At 38.9% G+C, this 18,410-nt stretch overlaps 1 protein-coding gene and 1 pseudogene across 5 annotated transcripts in view; both read left to right on the top strand.

Annotated features, from left to right (window-relative positions):
* The window catches only part of slc4a11 (solute carrier family 4 member 11), a 176,548-nt gene that overhangs the window by 66,012 nt on the left and 92,126 nt on the right, over nucleotides 1–18,410 (top strand). For all 5 annotated transcript variants that reach the window (XM_074692077.1, XM_074692076.1, XM_074692075.1 and 2 more), the window contains exon 2: nucleotides 12,453–12,503. In XM_074692077.1, the coding sequence (XP_074548178.1) occupies nucleotides 12,480–12,503 (24 nt within the window). In that variant the 5' untranslated portion in view covers nucleotides 12,453–12,479. The remainder of the gene's footprint in view (nucleotides 1–12,452; nucleotides 12,504–18,410) is intronic.
* LOC141807120 (small nucleolar RNA U3) lies at nucleotides 14,175–14,278 on the top strand (annotated as a pseudogene).

Here is an 18,410-nt window from a genome sequence, read left to right as displayed (position 1 = left end):
TTCTCTTCTCATGTCAGGATGCAGAGTTGATTCACTGCCAAGGCAGCGCTGAAGCACAATACTTCACTTGTTCTGTTTAGTGTGTCATAACATGTTTCTGCCATGATGAAAACTTCTTATGCTGTGAAATGTTGTGAGATAAAAGGTTGTTTCAAAGCTGGAGATGAGAAACACTCCATCAGCTAACCCCATGAGCACGTCTATGGACCGTGTACCCAGAGGAAACAACACACGCACAGGTAGAGCTTTCAAACCTCGGACAAAGAGCTTTCTGCTGTGAGGAAACACGACTAAACACTGCAACACAGAGAAACAGACAACAAAGACTGTAAACAATAGGGATGTGAATGATGACCAATTCTCAATTCAAAAATTGATGTAGTGCAAAGTATGTTGCTGAGACTAACTATGGCTTATAAACCAAAGACAGTTCTTTATGAAATGATTTTTATATTCGCATACAATCACACAAAGGTAAACTTAAAACAAAAGGTCACATTTATTCATACCAAACAAATAAAATCGTACTTACTGTACATTAGAGGTGTGTAAAAAATGTATATATATATATGATACAATGACCACCTATACAATATTAATAGTTGGAAGTAATTTATGACTTCTGCACTTCCACTGTGGTAGATGGCACCGAAGAGCTACTACACTGTATGTTGCCAATGGATTGTATAATAAATATCATCTTAGGGACTGTTAACACGACAACGGTTTTAGGCTGAAACGTAAAAGTTTTGTTGCGTTTCAGCCTCACGTTTACACGGAAACGGCGTTTCAGCAGACTTCAAACACAAACTTCTGAAAACAGCCTCCAGAGTGGGATTTTTCTGAAACGCTGCCGACACCATTGCTGTGTTAACACTAGGCCAGCGTTTTCAGTGGAAATGGTGACGTCACACTCCGCTTGGCGCTTAATGGATACAACAGGACAACGATACCTTTGTTAAAATCGTCGTGAACTACCGTGTTGTGCTTGTGCTGCTCAATCTACTGAGTCTACTCCACTCTTGAATTTAGTATTCCCAATTCACCAGATGACCAGCTAAACTCTACTTCAGTGGAGATCTCCCAAAAGCTGCTTCTGGACAAGAAAGTTATAGCACCATCTACAGGCCTGGCATGCTTACTACAGCGTTTTCAGTCCCTCTGTGTTTCTGTGTAAATGCAGATTTTTTTCCAACTGAGTTTTAGCGTTTTCAGATTAAACGTGGTCATGCAAGCGGAGCCTGAAAGTCTATTTAAAAGATCTAATTTCTAGTCTTGATAATGTGGGTTTTTGCTGAGCAAGTCAGCATGCCATGGACATCAATGTTTTCCTTGGTCCTTTTAATTTGGAGTGATATTTTTGATTTACATATACATCATCTCAATTTTTTCTTAGTTAACTGTGTAGAATATTGCAATATATCACAATATTGTGATACATAGTGATACTATCATATCCAGAGGTTCTTGCCAATACTCACCCCTCCTGTACAGGAAATTACACTATTAAATAAATAAAACTACATATATTAATTTGTTCGGCTGGCTGTCCTTCTCTCCCAGAAAGTTACAAAAATAAAATAGTACACAAATAAAAACAAAATGTTTTTTTGATTGTTTGATTTTTCAAAATAGAAACTTTTCTTTTTGTAAGAACTTTGAGTCAGTCTCACATCTCAGCGACTATAAGAATGAGTTTTAGGTAAATACTAAAGCAATCGAACTTTAGTTGATAAATTAGTTGAAAAGGTTGCTTTGGTCATAGCCTCTGCAACTTTTGCCTTTAGTTCTTCGTAAAGCTGTGGTACTGCTTTCGCTCTAAAAATTGACGCGATGGTATGACGTGCTCTGGCTCAACTATCTTGATCGTTGATCTAAAACTTTTGTAAAGGTGCAAGACCTTCGAGATAAAACAGGTGATGGATAATTTTTTGGCTGGCAGCTCGCTGACAGGTGCAGGGTGCGTTGGTTAGTTAGAGGCAGCTGTTGTGCTGCTGCCACTCCTTTTGACTTCAAGTGGTGGTGAACGATGTGAGTTCGTAGCATTTCCAAAGTACCTCACTTTCATTTTGCAAACCTTACAAACTGAATGACTCATGTCGAGCTGCTCTTTCCCAGGGAGATTATAACGATGGGTCTGGCTGGATTTCTTGCTCCTCTTTAGCTCCTCCTCACAGCGAGTTGAAACGCAGTGTACAGGAGCCAATGAGGCCGTGATGAGAGACAGAGGAAATATTTATTAAAAAAAATCATAGTTTCTTACATGAATCAGTTTTTCCCTCTAGTAAACAAACTTATACAAAATGAAAAAATATGAATGTTTCTGAATCTTCAGACACTAAAGTGTCATTTTTGTGATCCTGCTTCTCCTCTCCATCCCCACAAAAACCCATCCCCTCATTTGCACACATCTTATTTGGGCTACCAGGGTTGCAAAAGGCCAACATCAATCAACAGCAGTACTTTGAATTTCAAATGAACTGTTTAAAGAAATGTGGGTGTTAGAAATGACTCTGCTCACATCTCACAACCGATTTCCTGTAACATTTAGTTGTTGGGCACTCTTCTGTTCATCAGCCTGTCTTAACTCAGCCAAAGAGGTGAATCTGCTTCTGATTTCACAGCAGAAGAGACTGTCAAAGCCCTCAATGTGTAAAAACCCACCATCAGCTCTTATATCTGGTTTTATTAACCTTAAGAAAAACATAAACTGCAGCCTTGGCGACATCTCGTTTAACATCTGAAGATAAACATTTCAGGCTAATTTCAGTTTATTGTTGAGACAAAAAGGATGCACCAGGTGACTCACTCCCAGAAAATAAAACTTCCTGCTCTTGTTTATTTCCCCTGAGTAAGAGTTACTTATTTGCGTGCTGAATTTTCTAACAAAGCTTTTTTATTTGGTCTTAAAGTGGCGCTTGTTGCCTCACATCAGAGGAAGCTTCCCGCTGTATTTATATTGATCTGACAAAGCCAGTACATGGCTAACATGCATTCCTCCCAATCCTTCTAAATCTCTCTCTGCATCTGTCAGAGCCGAACAGCTCGATACAAGCAGAGCACACAAGTCTTCGTGATGCTAGCAGCTCCTGATCACGGTGCTCAGAGAGTTCAGAGGAGCACAGCGTCCTCAGGAAGTTGGCATGATGTGCTACATAAATAAATAAGCAGGCCCATTGAAGAGCCGCTGCGGGACACAGACGGATTTGCTTTTGTTCAATGATTTTTTCACATCTTTGTGCTCTGCAGACTAAAAATAATCTTTGTGCAACCACTCCTGTGCCAACTTTCCAGCTGTACAGTAAACAGGTTATAATTACTTCATTTAGCTCTTTGAAGACCCGTCAAGACGCCCTTTACACTGACATAAATAAGATGTTTTTTTTTACTGACACACATTTCTTCACAACAGTGGATGGCAACACTTTTCTGCAAAGGAAGTGTAACCCTTCTGATTGAGGGCAGCTGTCACTCACAACCACAGAGCCAGGGGTTGAAAGAGGAAGAGACACAGCGATCAACTGATACAAAGTAGCTCCAAAAAGGCCAAGCTGAGTTACAACTTCAGGGTTTTTTTTATTTACGACTTTTAAGAAAAAAAATGTAACCTATGCAGGAGAAATATAAAAAAACCCCTAAAAGGTAAGGTCTTCAAGATTTTCCTAAAAAATAGAGTATCAACTTTTAAAGTTCTTTATATGTGCGTCAGTGTCTTTGTCTGCCTCAACCCCCTCCTCAGCCTGTATGTTGATGTTTTGGATGTTTCCAGGCGGAAAGTAAGCATAGTTACCTCAGCCAATCACAGGAGGCCCAAGTGACTACATGTGTTGATGAAACGATTGGAAGAAGCTAATCAGAACAGCTACAATAGTGGAGGTAACACAGAGGAAGAAAGACAACCAAAGTGAAATTAATGGATAAAGCTTTTTACTAAATGAGGGTAAAGCTTGGTTCAACCAGCACGAGATGAAGAGCTACGTGAGTTAGCTTTCTGCTAACCAGGTATGTGTCAAATACCCGAGATTAGCTCGTGCTAGCACGCTAAGTTAGGTAGGCTCTCAAGTCTCTCCCAGAAACGTGATGCTACAGGTGGTTGCTGGGCTAGTGAGTGTGGTCATGAAGTCACGGTCAAACTTTGGGTGTGTGCTGCCGCTGGCACTGATCCAAGGGGGAGGAGCCTAGTTTGAATGTTGTGTTTACAATTAGGTAAACACAACATTCTAATCCTGTCGGCGTAGAAATATGGTGCCACAGTGTGTAATGTCTCAAAGTTAAGGACTGTCAGCTAATACCAGCTTATACACCGCTTGCTGATCACTTTGCTCAAGCCAGTCACTCAGCACCATGTGTCGACTCCTAGCCGAGCTAAGCTCATATTTTCAATTTGTTGATGTAAAGCTCAATACGATCTGGTTTTAATTTATTTGTTTTATTTTATTTTGAAAGTCATTGGGCATTTCGATGCAGCTTCCTTGAAAGACTTCCTGTCCTGGTCAGTCTGCTTTGTACAATCTGACTCATCACAGCTCTGGTGTCCAGCAAAAACAGGAATCTTGTTTATCTGAGCTGCAGTACATATTAACTTGAATAGAAATCTAACAGATCTGGTTCTTTGAAGGATCGGAGCCAGACCAGTTTGCATCTGGTGTATTTTGGCTGTGAGCTGCACTCTTCATTAACCAAGTTCAGAAACCCCAGGAGTAGTTTATTAAAGCATGCACGGCCTTGAAAATGCCAAAACTACAACAAAAAGGAGAATTTATTAAAAATGACTGACATCCTGCTAGGTTCACCAAGATGGATTCTGACATGATGCAGATAGATAGATTCATTGATTGATTGATTGATCAATTTTAATTGAGCCTAAAAAAAATTCATGGCATCCGGTTGAGGCTTCAAGATGTAAAGAAGACAAACATTGGCACAAATTTACCCCAAAAAACCAATGGCCCCCCTTTCACACACCAGTTTATCAATTAATATAAAAAAACAGACTTAAAGAAAAGAAACTTACATTACCCGGGATAAAAATAAAGATAAAAAAGATTCAAAACAAATGCGTCAGTTTAAACACAAACCGTTACAAAGTTAAGGAAAAAATCTGTTGGGGATAAAAAATCTGCTCTGAAGTTGAAAAGAAAATTTCAAGGGTGCAATTTGAATATTTGTGAGGTAGAAATTAAAGTGCCCAACTCGAGGCGGACTCTTTGGTTAGCTATGCTCATCAGAAATGGGAGAAATATATTTTACTCCAAGAGTAAGTGTGTGCTTTCCCCCTGCCATGGCCGTAAGGTGTTGTACTGTCGTTGGACAGGGCGACATTTGCATATCCCCAGAAAATATTTTTTGCAGCAGGCTGGAGGGTGGATATTTGGTGGATTGAAGATATGAAGCAACTTTTGGGCATCCTTAAAGTAGATTGAATTTTGCAACTTTTCCTTTCAACACCTGAAACGTTCCCAAAATGCTGTTTCTTAAAAACAATATCCATAGAGTCCAACCAAACCGAACCAAACTAAAATAAAGCAATAACACAGGATAAAACGTTGGGTATAAGCAGCTTAAAACAGCCCAAAATATTGTGATGAAATCAGATTGATTGGGGAACAGGATTTCAGAGGTTTAGGGCTAAAATAACTAAGGTTAGATCACCTTTTGTTCTTCAGTTTGCATGACCAGAGGGATGGACGACAGGCTGAGATCTGGGCTTTTGTGAGATTGATGAAAGACATGTTTCTGATGGCAAGGTTGCCATGTTCTGTTTGAGGTTTTTCAGTTCAGCTGTGACAACGTAGGAATGATCCAAACACTTATATGTTGGGAATAAATGCTGTAACCTTCAGGAATAACTGTTAATCTGAACAGAAGCTGTCAGTGTTGAGACTGATTGTGACTGTTAGCAAACCACGGTGCTGCTTTCTGCCCTGTCCACCGTCTTTGTGACATCCATTCTCTGCAGAGCAGACGCTGCTTTCAGCTGCTTTCTAACCATCTGAATACACGAACTTAATAAATTTCCTGATACATTTCCTCATGAATAATGAATGAGACAGAGACGTCCGTGGCCTATTTTGCAATACCCAGTGAGGCATTAAGTTGTGACTCTTATTTTCACTCCTATTTGCTCACATGTCATCGAGTGTTTTCCTAGAAAGTCACATTGAAAGCAGAGAAGAGTCATCCAATTATTATTTTTAGACTTTCATAGGTTTAAAGTTTTAAAATGATCAAACTGACATATAATGCATCTCCAGTAATTTTTATATTTACATAAAACCAACATCTCAAATATAGTGAAGTATGGTATAAAGCAAGAAATAGACTTGAAGCATAAACTATAAGTGAATCTAGAGATAGTGTTAATTTAAAGTATTTGTCAGCTGCAGTCTTGATTATTTTGGCTTGATGTGTTTGTTTTTAATCTGACACTTGGCTCACCCTGCGAGGAGAACAAAATATTTCCATCGACTGATCTGACATCAGACGAAACACCCCAGCAGAGCAGAGCAGAGATGATAACTGAGCCAATCGTTTACACAGGATTCCCATCCTAATAAGGCTGAACATGAAGTGCATTCGATTTCTTACTGCTGCAGCCTTTACATCACTGTGACAGTCTCAATTTACATTTATGTTGACTGTTCTATTGATTATTTTTCGATCGATTTGATCAAGATTGTTTGGGATGCTGTTTTGGATCTCTATTTTATTCCCCCTAGCTTAAGCATACGTTGGAGGGACATAGAAGGAGAGTTTGACGTCACAGTTTGAACTCAACGTCTTTCAGTAATTTGTTGCTGATAAAATATTCTTCTTTTGCGTTAACAGTGGGAGCAATACTGCCCCCACCACTTCCTGTAGTGAACTGCAACAGTGATGAGTTTTCACCAGCTGAAAACACGTCTGCTCTTAGATTCCTGCATTTTTTTCTTTAATTTTGAGTGTTGCAAGTTAACATTATGTACAGTCAGTTATTCATTACATCAAGTGTTGTTGTTTATTTTACATATTATCATCAAACATGTCATTGGTTTAGATGAAACAGCACTCTTTATTTTCCCCTTACCGCCCCTTCTCCCTCCCTTGAAAATGTGTTGGTAAGATTGGTAAGTGTTGACCAAGAAATAACATATATAATGCTGACAAAGGCATTGTCAGCATTTATAACCAAGGTACCAGTTGGTTGAGGAGTACCAGTAATTTATAGAAACTTAAAAAAATGTAAAACAGGAGCGCTGGCACTTTTAGACCTGAAAACTCTTTCATACTTGAAAAAGCCATTATTATTTTAATGACAGCTTGGAGGGATATGTGTGTCAAGATAAACAAAAGAAAAGGAAACACCTCAGGCTTCAGGATATCTGTTGTGTCTGTTTTAAACCTGTCCTGCAAAACAGGTCTTGTAGGCGTCTTAAAACAGTGGTTCTCAAATATTTTTGGGTGATAAGAGGCTGTTCTAAAACAAAAATTATTGACTTGACTAAAACATTTTTCACTAAAAAAGAAAAACTCAATTTCAAATAAAAGATTTGCTGCAAACAATTAAAATGCTGCTTAAGATGTGCTGGCTTATTGCAACCTCCGGTCTTGGAATATGAGACAATGCGGAAGTGCTCAAATCTGCTGTTTCTCGAGTGTCTGCTTGAGGCTGGCTCCGGAAGTAGCGGAAGTCACAAGCACACCAAGCCAAAAAAAGCCATTTTCAAAGCAGAAATTAATCTATTTACAACCTGGTTCAAAAAACGTTCCCTGTCTGAGTTGCTAATTTTACTACCAGCACCCACTCTGCTGTTCAGAGGATATTAAGATCGTGAGCTCCCCCAATAAGACGCACAGCTGAGGGTTACGTGACCGACAGGCACCCTATGGCTGTAGGCGAAGCCCTTGCCACTACCAATATGGGTGCTATAGCCGATCTGCTTCATTTTCCGTTTCAGTAACAGACGAATGACGTCGGCGTGACTACGTCCATGTTTTATACAGTCTATGGTCTGCAGGAGTTTTTGATTCTTGTTCGTTAACACTGTGACTACGTGAACACACTCATTAGTCCAGCAACCACCTGTAGCATCACGTTATCACAAGGGAGAGACTCAAGCCTTGCTCCTAGCTTGGCATGTTAGCACAAGCTAATCACAGGTATTTGACATATACTCGGTTAGCAAAAGACAACTCCCATCTCTTCGTCTCGTGCTTCTCTCCAAGTTTCCCAAAAGTGAGTGAAAGTTCATCCAAGTTGAGCCCTCGTTTGGTAAAAAGCTGTATTTGTTTGGAGTTTCATTCCCCTTGGGTCGTGCTTTTCTTTTTCGGTTCTACATCCACTATCGCAGCTGCTCTGATAAGCTTCCTCCATTTGCTGTCATCAACACAAAAAGTCACTTGCGCACTAGGTGCTCTGCAATTGGCTGTGATTACTACGCTTATTCTCTGCCCAGATACATCCCAAAACAACCAAAACATCAACATCCAGGCAAAGGAGGGGGTTTAGGCAGACATAGACACTGACATACAGGTATAAAGCCCCAGAGAAGATGATTAAGCAGGATTATTCCTGTGGAAGTTGACATTTTATTTTTGAAGGAAAATCTTACGGAATTTTTCTTTAAACACATTTTTCCATTTTTTTCATTTTGCTTTCTTTGGCGTGTGTCCTCATTGCTTCAACATGACGCTGTAATTTGGGTTGTTATCCTGGTATGAGGGAGACTCTAAATTTTGGACGTCAATAGTATTTCATGACCCACCGGATACAATATTCAGTTTATTAAATTAAACTTATATTTGATTGAAACACTGATTGAATAAATAGTGTTAAAGCAATTTTGTTTGGTTGCTATTTTTGAATCTTGGGCATTTGAGAACCACTGTCTTAAAATAGCCTGATACATAAAGAAAATTAAGAAAGTTATTAAGTTTAAACGATGTACAACTTAATGACGTTGTTAAATGATGTTGAATGAGGAGGGGGGACAAGATTAAAACCCGTCGCTGCACACAGATCAGCCACACTGTCTTAAACAAGCTGTAGTCAGGTAAAATGAGAGTGTCTTGGTGTTTCCCTGAGAGGCTTATTCAGTGAAGGTCTTTGACATTTCAAACTCTTTTCCATTAGTAACCAGTCAGACCCATGGCCCTGAGGGTTACAGCATTGGACTAGTAAATCAATTTAATCAATTTTGTTTTATTTCAGTTTGAAAAGGCAGAGACTGAGTGTTTCTCCCTTCTCTGAAGGAAACCGTGATGTGACCGACTCCTTCTACAACTAGAAACAGTAAAGACTCTGCAAAGAAACAGTAAAATATAATGTTTGGATGATGTTTTCTCCTACTTATGGGTAAAGGATCAGGAAGTCTTTACATTTTAAGATAAGCTGCTGATATTGAGCTTTACATTTCTTTTCAAGCCACAGATTGAGGCTGATACTGATAACAGTATTTGTACATTCGTAAGCCTTTATATCTCAATGTCCTCTTGAGTCTCAGAGGACAGTGGTTGATGATGTGATCCAGAGATTTGTGTGTGTGAGTGTGACTGAAGCAGTCCAGACTCTGAAACATCCACGTGACACACTGTTTGTATAGATAAACATGTGAACATTTTGTCTTAATACTCATGAAAAGCCTCGATGAAGTCCGGTGGTACAGGCCTTCTCCCATCCTCCTCCTCGCTTCAGCACGAGCTCACAGTGTCTCAATAACCTTCAAAGCCTGAATCTGTTGTTTGTCTGTTCATCCACGTGCTGCATGCGTCCACAGGGCTGCGTGACAAACCCCTCTGAAATGTTGGACTATAAATTCCCCTTGTGTGTATTTGTGGTCGAGCTCTTCACCAGATTAAGTATAATTCCAAAACGAGATATCAACCATTTAATAAACTCTGTACCCACCGTTGCAGAATGATTCCTGGTAGAGGAGATCATTGTGGATTATCACTGAATCCATTAGGAAAGTCAGGACCTTTGCTGATTAACAGAAAGCATGTTGCCTGTAAACATTTCTCCGTCTAATGAACACGTTAGGAATGAAGCCGCTGCATTCTTCAGATGATGGTTTTCGTCACCTATAGGGCATTCTTCTTTCTCTCTTCAACTACCAGGTTACCAAGTTTGTACTCGTCATGTCTCTGACCATTATCTCACAATCGATGGAAACGTACAACTTACCAAACCTGAAACAGAGTCTTTATGGTTACTGTTACCAGATTATTCACCTCCTGGTGGGGATACATTTTCTAATCTTGGGTGAGATGATCAGAGAGAAAGTCAGGCAGATTTTCAGATCAGAGTAAGAAGTAGGGATGCAACTTTTCTGGTTTGATTGTGAAAACGGTACCTTGGCTTTAACGATCGACCGATACCGATCCGATACTAGTTCCTTGTAATTTTTTCATCTGTTTTTCGTCATCTTTGCATTTGGAGTGGGTCATTACTTTTGATAGTCCATTTGCTGGTTGTGGACATCTAAATGGTTTTGTCTTCAGTGATATTTTTTACTTCTTTTAATCCTGTGTTTGTCTTGAGATCCTACATGTAACCATGGCTGAATTGTTTACATGTGAAATCAGCTGTTAGCAGCCTGTAGCATGTCAAAGCTAGCTGTTATTGGTGCCCATTGTTTTATCTTTCTTTAACAGAAAATCTCATCCTGTGTCTGATATCAGCCAAACATATAAGTATATGTAAGTAGAGATAGGGATGGGTACCCTTCACATTTAAAATGATAAGCTACGAAACGATACCGGTACTCAAAGATACCAATTTTGTGTTTATGTGGTAAAAAACATCAATTTGTTTGATAATAAAATATATATATTTTTTTCAATTTAACATATTTGTTCTTCAATATTAAAGATAGACAGATTTCAACTGATAACCGATATTTGAAACAGATATTCATTTGCAGTCAAAGTGAAAATGTTGGTGTAAAAAATGTTGAACAATACAAACTCCAACACTTAACTGCAATCAAAATCCTTCAAGCTTATGTTTATTAAACAGCTCCCAGGCTCAGCAGCATGTTTTATAAAGGTAAATGAAAACTTAAAAAAAATAAATATCGAAAGTTTTCTACAGTAAATGAAGTTTTCCAAATTCTATGTAACTACAATGAAACTGGAAATTCTGTGCAGAGAAGCATCAGAGCCAAAACAACGCAGTTTTGAATGGGTTTCATATCAGCCGTTGTATTAAAAAAAAGGCAGATGCCGATATGCCCCAAAATGCCAAACATCGGCCCCGATAATGGGTCCATCCCTATTCAACGTATAACCTTGCAATGCTGTGTTCATGTCCAGCATGGAAAATCAAATTCTCTTCCACTCCCTCACAGTCACAAGGATGCATTTAGGTACCTAAACGTGGTACCTTTTGATTTTACATGAATCGGTACCCAATCTGGTATTTAATCGGCCTGGTATTTTTGACAGAATTCAGTCGCTACCTATAAAAGTACCTAATTCGGTACCCATCCCTAAGTAGAGATGTACGATATTGTGTTTTTGCTGATATCTGATGCTGATATTTAACCACTCATTTAGCCGATACTTATGCCGATATTTTGTCTGCACACATAATTGCAGAGATCATCAACTTTCTTCTGTATTGGAAGCAGAGTATTGTAATACAGTGCATACTCTTATCACGTTTTGTTATGTCCAGAAGATAATATATCCTACTTCACAGCTTGATGATGCTGATTGACAGTCAGAAAACATAACCTCTGTTCGCAGGAAACATATAACGAGTGCAGCTTTACAGTAATTAACCTCAAATTGAATAAAATGGTTTAGGTTGGTAAATGGTAAATGTGCCCAGATCAGTCAGCTACATGTTTCTTACAGACCGAAATTCAAGTTTAACTGAAAACAGGAACCAAATGTGAGACGACTGAATCTAAATGAATTGTGCAAACAAAATCACGAAAAGTGCGAAGAACATCTGCAGCTTCAGCCCATTATTTATTAGTTTATTGTATCAGCAGAACTTGGTGTGTTGGCCGATATCCGATTTTATTTTAAAGCCAATATCGGCCAATATTGTGCAGATATTATCGTGCATCACTATGTACAAATGTCGACATGACAAAAATAAAATTAATTCTGTCCCTGCATCATGCTGTTAATCTGTACATACATCACCTACCCTGCTGCAGCATTAACATGTCTTAAAAGAAATAACTCATCATCTTTCTGTTCCTCTTGTTTTCTCGTTTGCTTTTGTGGTATTCATTTTAGTCTGTTTCATAACCAGCAGAAAGCTCCCCACAGGAGCTTTAACAAAACTCTGAAAATGGCTTTATTTGCATCTTAACCATCTCTCATGGCGGCACTAACCGTGTAAAAATACGATGGTAAAATCATTACAGAATGAAAACCTTTCCCCTGCTGTATCTCTAACTGTTGCCCGGTTTCACCTCAGTGATTTCTGTCTTTCTTTGTTTTGCTCTCTCCTGCAGAGGCGCCTCCCTCTGGGATGTCCAAGAATGGATACTTCTTTCAAGAAATGGGTGAGTCCAGGCCACCGCCGTCAGGAAATGTGAGGCCAGTCTACGCTACGAAGGGTTACCTATTATATGAGATTTCTGCGTTGGAGACAGGGTTGAATAAAAAGTTGAATCTTTATCATGATGAGAGAAGAAGCAGAGGGATTTTCTGTATCCTAATTCTGCCAGTAATGTGCGGGGTACAGTGAATTCACAGTGAAAGATGAGATTTGAAGATTAGAGCTGAGGCACAGACAGGAAAAAAAAAATCTCCCACTCTCACACTCCAGTGCATTGGATAAAAATAATGAACTTTGCTCCGGCTGTTATGATAACGGCAGTTTCATTACCTTCAAGCCAAGGCGATTCGCCCAATTAGTATGAGCAGCACAAGCAGACAGGACCCAACACGCTCACATTGGATCGCCCTGCCTCCCCCAGCCAATTATTCCCCTCCTGCAACACACCGATTCACTCAGCCGATTCACAGGAGCCCCCCCCCCTGCTGCAGCCTGACATAACTGTCTTTATTAGGAAACCTTTTATCACCACATAAATGCAGTTACATTTTGTTGGCAAGCAGGCACTATCCCGCTCTGCCATCTCCAAGGTTCATTAGCGAGGGTCAGTCTAGAAGCCAAGATGCTTCCTGAGTGCACACCAGAGGCTGTGAGCACAGTGACATGACAAATAATATTTGCTTTGCATTTTGTGCTGCAGAAATAGTCCTGCTTAGCCTGTTCTTCCTATGCACCATGTTCCTCACAGACCGATTAACCTGGGCAAGATATCATCTATTGATGAGCTCATGTAGTGTGACAGAATCTGGGTTAAGTATTGTTGACATGTTACATTAAATGTGTACAGAAGATAAACAAATTAAACCAAAAATGAATCTAACTTTTTTACCTTTTATGGCTTTTTTCCTATGACAGCTGAAGGAAAATGCATCCCACAAGATTTTTTTGACTTGGGTTTTTCTAGCGGTGTTCCACAGCTAGCGGCATAGGCCTTGATCCAGCCCCTCAAAGCTGGATCAGGTATCGGTGGGAAGGGATGGGTCCAAACTTGACACTAAGGCTAAACTATGGTTTAGTTTACAGGGTATAAAATTTTACAATCAAGTTGTCATTTCTGTAAATACTGAAGCATTTTCTAACCAAACTGCTGTTAAACTTTTAAACACTTGTAGTTAAAATACATATTAACTTCAGTAATTCCATATGTTCTCATTTTTGTCTTTTACTTTCACAGTAGAGCATGCAGGTTATTATTTAACACTGGTATCAGATCAGGATCAGTATCGGTCAATACCCAAAACCCAGGTATCAGTATCAGGACCAGAAAAGTTGGATCAGTGCATCCCTACAGACAGCACAGTCACTCTGCCATTAAGCCGAAAATAAAACACCAACGACTCTCTGGGCGAACTATTTGTTTTCAATAAATCGAAAGTGCAAAATTAAACTAACAACTTTTAGACTTAAGTAATTTTTAAAATAAACTAAAGTGCAAAATAAAATAGTTGAACTCTCCCTGGTTCATTCATGTTATGTGAACAAAACTGATACATTTTTTGCTGTGGTGTCAAACTGCAGCAATGTAGCGCCAACTACTGGAGAGGAGGACTTACTTGACATAAGATTGTTTTGCCTTGAGTATCGGCTGCCTTCACAAGTACCGATACCTTGAAACAAGACTATACTTTCAGGGATCATTTCTATAGTCTATGACTTCAGAGATGTGTTTCTGGCAGCTGTGGTTCAGTGGTAGAGTAGTTGCCTCTCAATCAGAACAAAAACATAAAACTAATGGTTTCCAAAAAGAAGAACCTCTACCATCAGGGTGTGTATGGCTGAATTAGACTAGCCTGAAGCGCTTTGAGTGGTCTGAGAGACTAGAAAAGCACTATATAAGTACTGGTCCATGTACCATTCACCATAAGGCTGGTATCAGTACTCGGCCAACCCTAGTTGTTGCTTTTAATGAAATCCCACCCTCTGACAGGTGTAAAGAGATGATCAGTGTGTTACCTGTCAGTGGTTGTAGCACTGTTGCTTCTAGACCTTTAAACAACCTTCGTCATCACGAAGATGCTTACATATTACGGCAACTGAAGCAGTGTTTAGCACCTTTCTTTCAGAGGAGTTAGCGTTCTCTAAACACAGGATTAAGGGGCGGGTAACACAACAACAGTTTTAAGACAAAATGCGAAAGTATTGATGTGTATCAGCCTCTGGTTTCCACAGAAACAGTGTTGTAGCCGACCTAAAATGCAAACTTTTGAAAATGGCCTCCAGAGTGGATTTTTTTCTGAAACACTGCTGCCTCCGTTCTCGTGTGAACAGCAAGTCGGCGTTTTCAGTGGAAACACAAATGGCACTACCATTTTTTGTGATCGTTGCAGATACTATGTTCTGCTTGTGCTGCCCAATCTGCTCAATCTGCTGACTGTCTTTCAACAAAATGAGCATCTGTTGTTCCACTTATGATCTTAGCATTCACCAACACACCAGATGATCGGCCCAACTCTACTTCAGAATAGATCTACCAAAAAGTTGCTTCTGGACAAGACAGTTATAGCGCCAACTACAGGCCTGGCATGCTTACTGCAGCGTTTTCTCAATTTTATTTTTTTTTGCGTTTTTATACTGTCATGTAAACAGGGCCTAAAACCGTTAGCAGAATAAACATGTCTGGTTTTTCTGCGGTTGGTTGCCAGAAAGCATACTTGACTCTGGAGTCCACTTCTATTGAGTTTTAACTGTTACGTATGAAACTGGCGTTTTGGGGTAAAGATTGACCGAACTAACTGATGACTGAATCACAGAGTCGCTTCTTGTGTCTGTGAGTTGTTAAACGTGTTTGTGTCTCAGCCTCAGTTAACTATGTCTGACGGTCAATTAGTCACATTAACTGATGAAACGCTGAATCCAGGTCTTACTTGGTCGGTTTGGAGCTGAGGTTAGGACCAAATACAACACTTAGGACTCAACATGTGGAGAAAATAATGAGAGGAAGTTTAAATGATGAGGCTGAACAGATTTCATGTCCAGAATCAAACTACAGTTTATTCTCAAACTATTAATGATGACAGTTATCAATCCTAAAATACCTGGACATAGGTTTCTTTTACCATGACCCAGGTATCTGACTCTTAACCGTGATTCTTGGTGGTTTATTGGTCTGTATATGATGAACTCATATATTAACTTCACATGCTGGTGAACACATCACAGTTAAAGACATTATTTGTTTATATTCAGCTCTTTTAGATAACCCCGTCTTATTGATCTGAAAGCAGCACAAAGTCCTCAAAAGTAAATTTGCAGATTTTACGACTTCTGGGTCCTCTGTCGTCCCTGAGGAAGCTGTTAAGCGAAAGCTCAGCAGATCCTGTCCCACCTTTAACAAAACACACATCCAATAATGCTCTGAACAACAGCCACTCTCATTTAGAAAGTCAAATTTGCCTCGTCAACAAGTCCTGCAGCGTTGCTCCCTGAAGCGTCTTGTCCTGCTTGATGAGTGTGTGTTATTTCTTTATGAGTGGAGGTGGCCTGTCTCTGTTTTAAAGCACGGTGGGGAAACCCTGTAATTTAGCTGTCATCACCGAGCGTAAACCTGAGAGGGTCCACGCGGTGAGAGCGGGTCTGTTTTCAAACTCACAGGCTCACCCCCAGGGGAAGAGTTTGAGAGGAGGGGATGACTATATTACAGCACACTAAAGTGTCTGTAATGAATTTTTATGTAAAGCTAGCAATGCTTTAACTTGTTTTAACTTTCAAAACCACTTTAGGATAAAATGAGCAGAAAACTAATTTCAAATATTCATTAACAGAAGCCATTTTTAGCCTTTCAAGAGTCTTCAACCTGAGGCTTTGGAGCCTCATGCAGCTCTTTGACTCCTTTGCTGTGGCTCCTTGTAGCTTTAAAAAAATACTATTGAAATTAAGAATTTTCATTTTTCTTACAGAGGGTACTAGTGATAAAAGATATTGACTAAATAAAATCAGGCGTTAATACTTTGTTGAACTAAATCTTCGTCCCATTTTTTTGACATATCAAAATGGTATATTTTGCATTTTTTTTTAATTCTTTTTGCATTATTTCAAATTTTATAATTATTTGAAATATTTTCCTTTTATTATATTTTGAATTTTTTTATTTTGAAAATTTCTTAATTTTGCTATTTTTGCAAACTTTTGAAATAAAAAACATTTTCACAAATTCATGCACTTTCAAAATATTTTTAAATTTTAAATTTTTTGAAATCTCAAATTTTTTAGAATCTTTGCTTATTTCAAAATTTTTAACAATTTTAGGAAAGTCCGAATATTTTGATTTTTTTTCTCAGATTTATTAATAATGATTAAAAAACTGAGAAATCAAATCTACAATTACATAAATTCAAAAATCTTGTTAAGACAATAAATCACTTGATTTTAATTATTAATTGAAGTTTTATACACTTTAAAGTCTTGATTATGAAGATAAAGTAGAATCTCCAGAAAGACAAATCCAGGTGAGCTGAGGAAAAATGGCTCCTATGTAAGTAAAGGTTGCAGACCCCTGCTCTAGACCAATTTTTTCTGCTTAGATAACATGAACACTTTGGTCTTTGGTATATTATAGATATCTAGCAAACAATAATCGACTGTTTCCGCCTCTCTCTATGAAATCGAATGTTTTCTGTAGCCGCAGTGACAGCAGCTGTCACCGTGCTGTGTATCTTCTCACAGGAACTCTCAGCACACACAACATAAAATTTTAACCACCTTTAAAGATGCAAACATGCTCTCTTAGCTGCTGTTTGTGGCGCTGAAGTGTTTTTGTGTGTCACAGCTACAAACAAACCTGAAAGGCCGCTGCAGATCGCTGCGCACCGTTTGAAGGAAGCACATCAATCATTTAGTGTTTTCATATCAAATATCCATCTCTCCCCCTCGTCCCCTCTTCCTCTGTTCCTTTTCTACATGTTGCATCTGAAGCAATCACTGCTGCACCAATAACACGATCTATGATTGAAATGACTCAGTGATAGAATGCAGATTGACTTTTGAGTGCTATGAGCCGCTTTGAACAGATTTTAATTAGAGTTATTCTCATACTGGTACCTTTCCATGACCTTCATTTTGAATAAGATTATCAGCTCTCAAAGTGGTTAATATTAAGAAGTTAGTTATCAAGTTGGAAGAGTTTTATCTTTAGGGGATTTCTTCTGGCATTGAGTTTTGTGCTCATGACTGATGCTTTGTTTTAGACGGAGAAACACCACAACCAGGGCTTCGCTGAGAACGAGAGCCAACTGGCTCTGAACAGGATTTAATTTTTATTTGCTTTACTGCTCTTTGGGGAGTTAAGAGTTAAACTGTCTGCACATTTATTAAAGATGCACCAAAATGAAATTTCTTGGCTGAAACAGAAAACCAAAAAAAAGGAAATCAAGGCCAAAAACAGAAACACTGAAAGAAGTTATTCTGCCAGTTATTAGTACAGTTGTGTCGTTAGTTATGGCTGTGTACTAACCTCACTAAAATCAAGTCATTGCTTGTGCATAAATTAATATTAATGCTTCAAAGAATAAGTGTGCTCATCAGTGTGCACTAACGTGCTTGTGTGTCTGTGCATGCATCAGCGTGGAACTCTGCCGTGTGTGTTAAAAAGAAAACAGGAGAAACAAGATTTTGTGTTAGAGCCCAAAACCTAAAAAACACCAAAAATGGAACAACAACCCAAAATGTAACAAGACACACAATGTAATGACACAAGATGTATTGACCCAAAATGTTACATAGCCCAAAATATAATGACGACCCAAAATGTAATGACACAAAATGTAATGTCTACCCAAACTGTAAAGACGACCCAAAATGCGACACAAAACTCAAAATGTAAAGACAATCCCAAAATGTAACACAACCCAAAATG

This window comes from Halichoeres trimaculatus, unplaced genomic scaffold (genome assembly GCF_033239565.1).
Source record: "Halichoeres trimaculatus isolate MK-OKI-2021-1 unplaced genomic scaffold, fHalTri1.1 fHalTri1_scaffold_17, whole genome shotgun sequence".
NCBI lineage: Eukaryota > Metazoa > Chordata > Actinopteri > Labriformes > Labridae > Halichoeres > Halichoeres trimaculatus.
This window is presented reverse-complemented; position numbering and strand designations above follow the sequence as displayed.